The 10000-nt window shown below is 46.9% G+C and overlaps 2 protein-coding genes across 6 annotated transcripts in view; one reads left to right on the top strand and one right to left on the bottom strand.

The window, feature by feature from the left end:
• The window catches only part of LOC113524605 (arf-GAP with Rho-GAP domain, ANK repeat and PH domain-containing protein 1), a 15475-nt gene extending 13166 nt beyond the window's left edge, over positions 1–2309 (top strand). For all 5 annotated transcript variants that reach the window (XM_034311238.2, XM_053240223.1, XM_053240224.1 and 2 more), the window contains 4 exons: positions 121–330; positions 829–934; positions 1535–1682; positions 1961–2309. In XM_034311238.2, coding sequence (XP_034167129.1) covers positions 121–330; positions 829–934; positions 1535–1682; positions 1961–2008 — 512 coding nt within the window. In that variant the 3' untranslated portion in view covers positions 2009–2309. The remainder of the gene's footprint in view (positions 1–120; positions 331–828; positions 935–1534; positions 1683–1960) is intronic.
• Positions 2193–10000, bottom strand: part of ik (IK cytokine) — an 11701-nt gene continuing 3893 nt past the window's right edge. The window contains exons 10-20 of the mRNA XM_053240229.1: positions 6784–6892; positions 6596–6635; positions 6170–6377; positions 4887–4905; positions 4418–4508; positions 4221–4298; positions 3855–3912; positions 3629–3717; positions 3374–3482; positions 2688–2722; positions 2193–2577 (exon numbers count right to left, since the gene is read on the bottom strand). Coding sequence (XP_053096204.1) covers positions 2550–2577; positions 2688–2722; positions 3374–3482; positions 3629–3717; positions 3855–3912; positions 4221–4298; positions 4418–4508; positions 4887–4905; positions 6170–6377; positions 6596–6635; positions 6784–6892 — 864 coding nt within the window. The 3' untranslated portion in view covers positions 2193–2549. The remainder of the gene's footprint in view (positions 2578–2687; positions 2723–3373; positions 3483–3628; positions 3718–3854; positions 3913–4220; positions 4299–4417; positions 4509–4886; positions 4906–6169; positions 6378–6595; positions 6636–6783; positions 6893–10000) is intronic.

Raw genomic sequence — 10000 nt, 5'->3', positions numbered from 1 at the left:
TTTGAGTGACAAAATAATAAGAAGAAGAAAAAGAAGAAGAGGAGGAGAATCCAGAAGAAGCTACGAGGTTCATCTGTGTGTGTATGTGTATGTGTGTGTGTGCGTGTGTGTGTGTGTTAGGCCTGAAGGTGGAGGGTCTGTACCGCTGCTGTGGGTCGGTCGTTAAGATCGCGGAGCTGGTGGAGAAACTGCACGAGGCTCCGGACGACGTCGTTTTGGAGACAAATGAAGTTTGTATACAGGAAGTAGCAGGAGCGCTGAAGCACATCCTCCGCAACTCAACTCTACTCATCCCACAATCTGAGAGAGAGAGCTGGGTCAAAGCGGCAGGTAACACACACACACACACACACACACACACACGCACACGCACAAACACACACACACCCAAACACACACACACATGCACACTTGCACAAACACACACACACCCAAACACACGCACACACACACACACTTGCACAAACACACACACACACACACACCTGAGGCTCTAATTTGCTCAGAATCAGTTACTGAGACTAAAATATCAAGTCAAAAATATCCACTACAAAGCAGGTAAACTTTATAATGTTGTGATGTCAGAGTGATGTCAGGGTGATGTCAGGGTGATGTCAGAGTGATGTCAGGGTGATGTCAGGGTGATGTCAGAGTGATGTCAGAGTGATGTCAGGGTGATGTCAGAGTGATGTCAGAGTGCTGTTCTGAAGTCATAACATTTCACTCACTGTGTGCTGAAGAGATGCTGTGATTATAACACATCACCCCCACAGAACTGATGGAGTTGTTAAGTGTGTGTGTGTGTGTGTGTGTGTGTGTGTGTTTTAGTTTACACTGATGTCACTAACAGACTGCAGGAGTATCGCAGACTGGTGAAACTTCTTCCTCCTGACAACAGGGTCCTACTGTCCACCCTGTTCAGTCACCTCTACAAGTAACACCACACCCTATACACCGCATCTGTCTGTCCGTCTGTCTGCGTCTCCGTCTGTCTGTCTGCATCTCCATCTGTCTGTCTGCGTCTCCATCTGTCTGTCTGTCTGCATCTCCATCTGTCTGTCTGCATCTCCATCTGTCTGTCTGTGTCTCCGTCTGTCTGTCTGCATCTCCATCTGTCTGTCTGTGTCTCCGTCTGTCTGCATCTCCATCTGTCTGTCTGTCTGTGTCTCCGTCTGTCTGCGTCTCCATCTGTCTGTCTGCATCTCCATCTGTCTGTCTGTCTGCGTCTCCATCTGTCTGTCTGTCTGTCTGTCTGCATCTCCATCTGTCTGTCTGTCTGTCTGCGTCTCCGTCTGTCTGTCTGTCTGTCTGCATCTCCATCTGTCTGTCTGTCTGTCTGTCTGCATCTCCATCTGTCTGTCTGTCTGTCTGCGTCTCCGTCTGTCTGTCTGCGTCTCCATCTGTCTGTCTTTCCATCAATGATTCTAAACCCTATTCTTTGTGTTGTTGTGTTTGACCAGTTCGTTTTACCTGACACTGTTTCTCTGTGTGTGTGTGTGTGTGTGTGTGTGTGTGTGTGTGTGTGTGTACACAGCGTGCAGCTCCACAGTCAGGTGAACAAGATGACAGTGCAGAACCTAGCAGTGGTGTTTGTTCCCATGCTGTTTGAGGAGTTGGCCATGAACATAAACATGGTACATCTGACGAGAGAGCTCATCATCCATCACACACTCGTCTTCCTGGTGAGAGCTCAGATTCAACTCGAACATCACTGATCATGTGTGTGTGTGTGTGTGTGTGAGAGCTGTAAAATACTCCAAATCCACTGCATACACACACACACCAGCATAGAGTTTAAACATTCCAGAGTGACTTAGTGACTTAGTGATTCCAGATAGTCTGATGCAGAACTGAGACAGATATAATAATAATAATAATAATAATAATAATAATAATAAAAAAATCACTGTTGAGGTTTAATAAAGGTGCTTGGTGTGTGTGTGTGTGTGTGTGTGTGTAGAGTAAAGACGAAGCTCCAGTGGAGGATGAAATGATCACCGCGCTGTGAAGGAGAAATAACGGCGTCCTCTCTCGTATCTTACTGCACTTTTATACACACATTTACAGTAAACATCAGCGGAGCTGAAAACTCGCACTCTCGTTATTTCGGCTTTGTTTTAGTCGAAACACGTGACGAGGAGTGTTTGTTTCTGTGTAATTTAAAGACGAACAAAAGGCAAATGTGACACAAATTCATTGTTCTCATTTTTACCTCTTTATTACTGAATCTGTTATTATTCTCATTTGGATGCTAATATCTATGCACACAAGACTTCATGTAATGAATAAAAAGCTTTTTTGTCCTTTAACACGGTGGGATGTCAGTGTTATCCATGCTGTTGTTCATAAGCCTTACAGTGAAACCACGTGACAAATGATCACGTGAAGAAAAGCGTGTTAATGTTTAGGTAACACACACAAACACGCCGCACACTCACACGCTGTCAGGTCTGTTATTAGCGTGTAGTCTACTGGTGATCTGACGTGTTTACTCGGATCACAGCGCGACACATCACATCTACGTTTCGCTAAATCACCACACACACGTTTTAATATTTCGGCCTCTTCACATCCACCCTGAAACACAGAGACACAAATTTAATTACAGCACAGATAACATAACACTACTGTATGCAATTATACTACACAATAATATGAATTTATTAACACTCCACCCCGATACTCACCCATCAGCCTCCATCTTCTTCCTCTTCTCGATGATCTGAGGAGTAAAAAGTAAAATTATAAATGATCTTTACGCGATCATATTTACATCACCTTAAACACCAGGAGTCTCGTTTATCAAAGCGTGCGGAGAACAAGTCTCAAATCTGTGCAGCAGATCGTCGATAAATCCCACGCATTCTAAACTGAAGTGCTCGTGCACAGACACACTCATTTGCATAAAGAAACGCCCTCAAATTGCCATATATGGTAAACAGCTTCCCTTCCCTTGTTACAGACCGCACGCAGCGCGCCATAAAGTCCAGGAACATGACCACGATACTGCTGCAGGAAGTAGAGCAAAACAAACCTGGTGGATCTGGCACTTTATGTGTAGTCTGTCTAACAAATAAATATGATAAAACAGATCTTATGTTTGTGTGCATTCTATTTGTCTAATTCTATTTAAAACACTGCAATGGTGTGAAAATTCCTCATTTTTGCTCTTTTCTGCTGCTGAGTTGAATGTAACGTCCTGCAGCGTGAGTGATATGAATCAATGAAGACGCGTCATTATTCAGCTCGTACCGTTGCCAGTTTCTGTGTGTGTGTGTGTGTGTGTGTGTGTGTGTGTGTGTGTGTGTGTGTGTGTGTGTATAAAGGGGTGTGTGTGTGTGTGTGTGTGTGTAAGGGTTTGTCTCAGACTCACAGCGCTGATTTTCTTCCACTGCCGGTCCAGCTCTGCTTTCTCGTTGGTCTCTTTAAAGCGGCGCGTCTTTCGGCCCTCAGACATTTTAATTCCGTACTGAAACGCAGCCCTGAGCAACACAAACACAGCAGCAGCGCAGATTAATAAGACACATGAACTGTTCTAGTGTGTAAAAGGCAGAAAGTCAGAGTTCAGCTCTCACTGACATTCTCCACTAACCTGAGTGTGTGTGTGTGTGTGTGTGTGTGTGTTTACTTTGGTAAAGCCTCCTTGTTGTTCATGTAGTCGCTGTATTCCTCCTGTGTGTCGAAATCCCAGCGGCCCAGAGGTCCCTTCTTATTGCCCTGATACACACACACACACACACACACACACACACACAGTTACTGTAAAAACAGTACAAACTAACACAGCTATAACAGTGCATGCCACACACACACACACACACACACACACACACACACACTCACACACTACTCACCTGGTCCATCTTACTGTAGTCGACCTCTTCATCACTGTCCACAGCCAGGTCATCCATCCTACACACACACACACACACACACACACACCAGATGAAAAATATAACAGGGTTTATGAGGAGCAGTGTTTCTTTATGGTTAAGAGTGTGTGTGTGTGTATGGTTAGGTGTGTGTGTGTGTGTGTGTCTGTATGGTTAGGTGTGTGTGTGTGTGTGTGTGTGTGTGTGGTTAGGTGTGTGGGTGTGTGTGTGTGTGTCTGTATGGTTAGGTGTGTGGGTGTGTGTGTGTGTGGTTAGGTGTGTGGGTGTGTGTGTGTGGTTAGGTGTGTGTGTGTGTGTGTGTGTGTGTGTGTGTGTGTGTATACTCACGTAGCAGGGTAACACTCAGCGTAACTGTTGGACATCCCGAAGAAATCGCCGACATGTTTCTTCTCCTCGCGTCTCGTCCCAGCTGTGTGGAGCGGTTAAGGACGTAAAAAACACAGACATGAACATCAGCTGTGTGTGTGTGTGTGTGTGTGTGTGTGTGCGCGCGCGTGTGTGTGTGTGTGTGTGTGTGTGTAAAGAAAGGATATGTTTGCTGCCAGTCTGCTGCTGCTGCGGCTCCTGCAAATTTCTCATTAATGAGTTTGAGCTGGTCTTTCACTGATCCTGGACCTGTGTGACGAGAGCGAGCAAAAAAATGTCACAAACACTCCAACATCAAACTCATACAGAGCTCAGGAACGTTCTCAGCCAACAAAGCCAAGGACAAAAGAAAGACAGAAAATTAGAAACAGAAACAGAAGTTTATTTCTGGTAGTTACTAACAGTGACCTCCAGGGGGCAGTAACAACCTGCTCTGAGCAGCACTGCACTTTTATTGCATTTTATTTCATAATATATAATCTGAGTAAATTATACTGTTCCTCTCTTATTTATCAACTCATCATGATGCTCTCTCTCTCTCTGTCTCTCTCTGTCTCTCTCTCTCTCTCTCTCTCTGTCTCACTCACACACACACTGCATCAGAAGAGGAAGATTAATCATATTTACCTTTATCCATTTCAACAGGCTGTGGAGAGAAACACAAGAGACTGAGGTCAGTAAAACACACACACACACACACACACACACATCCTCGATTTCACAAATCCACAAAATTAAAGTTAATTAGTCAGAAAAACACACAGAAGCACCAACATTAACACTGTCCTCATCACCAAATCCAGATTGTATGAATATGCAAATTAGGAACACATCAACCACTACATGCTCCGCCCCTTTCTCTGTGTGTTACAACCTTCTGCGTTTGTGTAGAGGAACCTGATTAGAGAGAATTAATCAGTGACAGAGCAGTGTAGTTCAGTGTGGAGCATTGTGTAGTGTTGTGTAGCCGTGTGTAGCCGTGTGCAGCAGTGCGTAGTGTTGTGTAGCCGTGTGTAGCGGTGTGTAGTGTTGTGTAGCCGTGTGTAGTGGTGTGCAGCAGTGTGTAGTGTTGTGTAGCCCTGTGTAGTGGTGTGCGGCAGTGTGTAGCCGTGTGTAGCGGTGTGCGGCAGTGTGTAGCCGTGTGTAGTGGTGTGCGGCAGTGTGTAGCCGTGTGTAGTGGTGTGCAGCAGTGTGTAGCCGTGTGTAGTGGTGTGCGGCAGTGTGTAGCCGTGTGTAGTGGTGTGCGGCAGTGTGTAGCCGTGTGTAGTGGTGTGCGGCAGTGTGTAGCCGTGTGTAGTGGTGTGCAGCAGTGTGTAGCCGTGTGTAGTGGTGTGCGGCAGTGTGTAGTGGTGTGTAGTGGTGTGCGGCAGTGTGTAGTGGTGTGTTGCAGTGTGTAGCGTTGTGTAGCAGTGTGTAGAGTTGTGTAGCAGTGTGTAGCCATGTGTTGCAGTGTGTAGCCGTGTGTTGCAGTGTGTAGCGTTGTGTAGCAGTGTGTAGAGTTGTGTAGCAGTGTGTAGCCATGTGTTGCAGTGTGTAGCCGTGTGTTGCAGTGCGTAGTTGTGTGTAGCCGTGTGCAGCAGTGTGTAGCCGTGTGTAGTGGTGTGTAGTGGTGTGCGGCAGTGTGTAGCCATGTGTTGCAGTGTGTAGCCGTGTGTTGCAGTGTGTAGCGTTGTGTAGCAGTGTGTAGAGTTGTGTAGCAGTGTGTAGCCATGTGTTGCAGTGTGTAGCCGTGTGTTGCAGTGCGTAGTTGTGTGTAGCCGTGTGCAGCAGTGTGTAGCCGTGTGTAGTGGTGTGTAGTGGTGTGCGGCAGTGTGTAGCCGTGTGTTGCAGTGTGTAGAGTTGTGTAGCAGTGTGTAGAGTTGTGTAGCAGTGTGTAGAGTTGTGTAGCAGTGTGTAGCGAGGTTCATCACCTCATCGTCAGCTCGAGGTTTCTCAAAGTAGCTGTGATGTCGTTTCTCTTCTTCTCTCTCCCGCTCTCTCTCTCTCTCTCTCTCTCTCTCCCTCTCCCTCTCTCTCTCTCTCTCCCAGTCTCTCTCTTTCTCCCGGTAACGCTCCTTCTCTTTATCCCGCGCCGATTTGGACGTGGTGGGAATGTAGTCTCCGATATCATCAAAGATACTGCAGCATCACCGCCGTCACACACACACACGCACGCGCACACACACACACACACACACGCACGCGCACGCACGCGCACACACACGCACGCGCACACACACGCACGCGCACACACACGCACGCGCACACACACACACAGAGTGAAACACTGCCTGTGATCAGCGACACTAAATCCACACTGTAAAGTTTACTAGAGAAGGGAAAAGACTGAGACTCACTTCAAGTCAGCTTCAGGGGCTTTACGCTCATCCAGCTTTCCTGAACACACAAACAACAACAAACAATAAACACCAACAGTAAACAACAAACAGTAAACACCACAGATCAGGTTTATGTACACTGCTAAAAACAGGAATAGGAAACAGATTCATTTCAGACAGACAGAATGAGAGAAGGATAGACAGACCTTTATCCCTCTTTTTGAGCTTCTTGTTGCGAGTCCCCTGTCTCAGGTAGGACAGGATCTGGGTGAGTTTACTGATCACAATGTCATTAGTGGTGAGAGTGGTCTGGGCCTGGACACACACACACACACACACACGCACGCACGCACACACGCACGCACACACGCGCACACACACGCGCACACACACGCGCACACACACGCGCACACACACACACACACACACACACACACACACACACACACACACACACACGCGCACACACACAGATAATTAATACAGATGTGCTAAAGAGAATATTAACAGGTGTGTAATCATCAGTCTGTCCAAACACCTGTCTATGGATTCTATCTGTTCAACTACTGAGTCATACAACACACTCTCTCTCTCTCTCTCTCTCTCTCTCTCTACAAGCCTGTATCTCTCTCTCTCTCTCTCTCTCTCTCTACAAGCCTGTCTCTCTCTCTCTCTCTCTCTCTCTCTCTCTCTCTCTCTCTCTCTCTCTCTCTCTCTGCAAGCCTGTATCTCTCTCTCTCTCTCTCTCTCTCTACAAGCCTGTGTCTCTCTCTCTCTCTCTCTCTCTCTACAAGCCTGTCTCTCTCTCTCTCTCTCTCTCTCTCTGCAAGCCTGTATCTCTCTCTCTCTCTCTCTCTCTACAAGCCTGTGTCTCTCTCTCTCTCTCTCTCAGTTTCAGTTTCAGTTTTCAGTTTAGGTGCTTTATTGGCATGACAAATATTTGTACATTCGTATTGCCAAAGCAATGCAGCGTTGCTGCATACAATTAAAAAACAGTGCAAAATAATATAAAGAAAATCAAGAAATTAAGAAAATAACAAATCAAATAATAATTGAATTATAAAATATAAGAGGTACACAAGTAGAAGTAAATAAGAGTAATACAGTAAACATTAGGTAATAGAGTGAAATACAGTAGAGCATCAGTGAAGTGTGCAGGAGATAGAGACTGGAGCAGTCACTCTCTGTCCCTCATGCTGTGACAGACGAACACATACTGTGCTGCTAGAACGCAGCAGTCTGCACATTCCCCTAGTAACATGGGCAGTTTCTCACGGTCTGACAGAGACTCAAAGTTCTGGTGTATATGTATAAATTTATGATAAAAATGTTCCCGAATTTGTGAGTATTTTGTGCATTCTGTGAGAAAGTGCAGCTCTGTCTCGGTTTTGTTTTGATGGCAGTGTGGACGTCGCCTCTTTTCCTGCGGCATCCATGTTTTCCTGTGTCTGCCCGTCTCTACTGTGAGCTTATGTCCACTGAGTCTGTACTTGGTCAAGGTGGTTCTCAGGTTTTTATCTGTTACTTTGTACAGATAGTCTGCCATATTGTACTGTCTTTTTAGGGCCAAATAACATTGCATTTTACTTTGTTGTTGTGTTTGAGATTGCCAATGTTTGAAGTAATTTTGTTTCATTTGTTGTGTAATTTGGTTAAATGTAATTAGTGAGGCAGTATTGCTGTGGTCCAGGGCATCAGTGTGATGGGGGTCAGTCAGTGCTAGTGGAACATCAGGACTAAAGCTCTGGACCAGCTGAGAGAGGGGATTGCTTCCATTGTTCAGCTCTACAAGCCTGTATATCTCTCTCTCTCTCTCTCTACAAGCCTGTGTCTCTCTCTCTCTCTCTCTACAAGCCTGTGTCTCTCTCTCTCTCTCTCTGCAAGCCTGTGTCTCTCTCTCTCTCTCTCTGCAAGCCTGTGTCTCTCTCTCTCTCTCTCTCTCTCTCTACAAGCCTGTCTCTCTCTCTCTCTCTCTACAAGCCTGTGTCTCTCTCTGTCTCTCTCTCTACAAGCCTGTGTCTCTCTCTCTCTCTCTCTCTACAAGCCTGTGTCTCTCTCTCTCTCTCTCTGCAAGCCTGTGTCTCTCTCTCTCTCTCTCTACAAGCCTGTATATCTCTCTCTCTCTCTCTCTGCAAGCCTGTCTCTCTCTCTCTCTCTCTACAAGCCTGTCTCTCTCTCTCTCTCTCTGCAAGCCTGTATCACTCTCTCTCTCTCTCTACAAGCCTGTATCTCTCTCTCTCTCTCTCTACAAGCCTGTATCACTCTCTCTCTCTCTCTGCAAGCCTGTGTCTCTCTCTCTCTCTCTCTCTCTGCAAGCCTGTGTCTCTCTCTCTCTCTCTCTCTCTCTCTGCAAGCCTGTGTCTCTCTCTCTCTCTCTCTCTGCAAGCCTGTGTCTCTCTCTCTCTCTCTCTCTGCAAGCCTGTCTCTCTCTCTCTCTCTCTGCAAGCCTGTGTCTCTCTCTCTCTCTCTCTACAAGCCTGTCTCTCTCTCTCTCTCTCTCTCTCTACAAGCCTGTGTCTCTCTCTCTCTCTCTCTACAAGCCTGTGTCTCTCTCTCTCTCTCTACAAGCCTGTATCACTCTCTCTCTCTCTCTGCAAGCCTGTGTCTCTCTCTCTCTCTCTCTCTCTCTCTCTCTGCAAGCCTGTGTCTCTCTCTCTCTCTCTCTCTCTGCAAGCCTGTGTCTCTCTCTCTCTCTCTGCAAGCCTGTGTCTCTCTCTCTCTCTCTCTCTCTCTCTGCAAGCCTGTGTCTCTCTCTCTCTCTCTACAAGCCTGTCTCTCTCTCTCTCTACAAGCCTGTGTCTCTCTCTCTCTCTCTCTACAAGCCTGTGTCTCTCTCTCTCTCTCTCTGCAAGCCTGTCTCTCTCTCTCTCTCTCTCTACAAGCCTGTGTCTCTCTCTCTCTCTCTCTCTCTACAAGCCTGTGTCTCTCTCTCTCTCTCTCTACAAGCCTGTGTCTCTCTCTCTCTCTCTCTGCAAGCCTGTCTCTCTCTCTCTCTCTCTCTCTACAAGCCTGTGTCTCTCTCTCTCTCTCTCTCTCTCTACAAGCCTGTCTCTCTCTCTCTCTCTCTCTCTCTCTACAAGCCTGTGTCTCTCTCTCTCTCTCTCTCTCTACAAGCCTGTCTCTCTCTCTCTCTCTCTCTCTGCAAGCCTGTATGTGTCTCTCAGGCTGTCTGTTTTCTTATCTGTCTCTCCCTCCATCAGCATTCCTGTCTATCTACATTGCCCTCGTGTCTCTCCACATATCTCTGTACAGCGTGTAGTGTATGAACTCAGAGAGACTCTGGGTCGGACAGTGGGTCAGTGGGTCAGACAGTGGGTTGGACAGTGGGTCAGCGGGTCGGACAGTGGGTCAGACAGTGGGTCAGCGGGTCGGAGGGTCGGACAGTGGGTTGGACAGTGGGTCAGACAGTGGGTCAGTGGTTCG

This window comes from Pangasianodon hypophthalmus, chromosome 15 (genome assembly GCF_027358585.1).
Source record: "Pangasianodon hypophthalmus isolate fPanHyp1 chromosome 15, fPanHyp1.pri, whole genome shotgun sequence".
Taxonomy (NCBI): Eukaryota; Metazoa; Chordata; class Actinopteri; order Siluriformes; family Pangasiidae; genus Pangasianodon; species Pangasianodon hypophthalmus.
The sequence above is the reverse complement of the archived record's forward strand: the minus strand, read 5'-3'. Positions and strand labels throughout refer to the sequence as shown.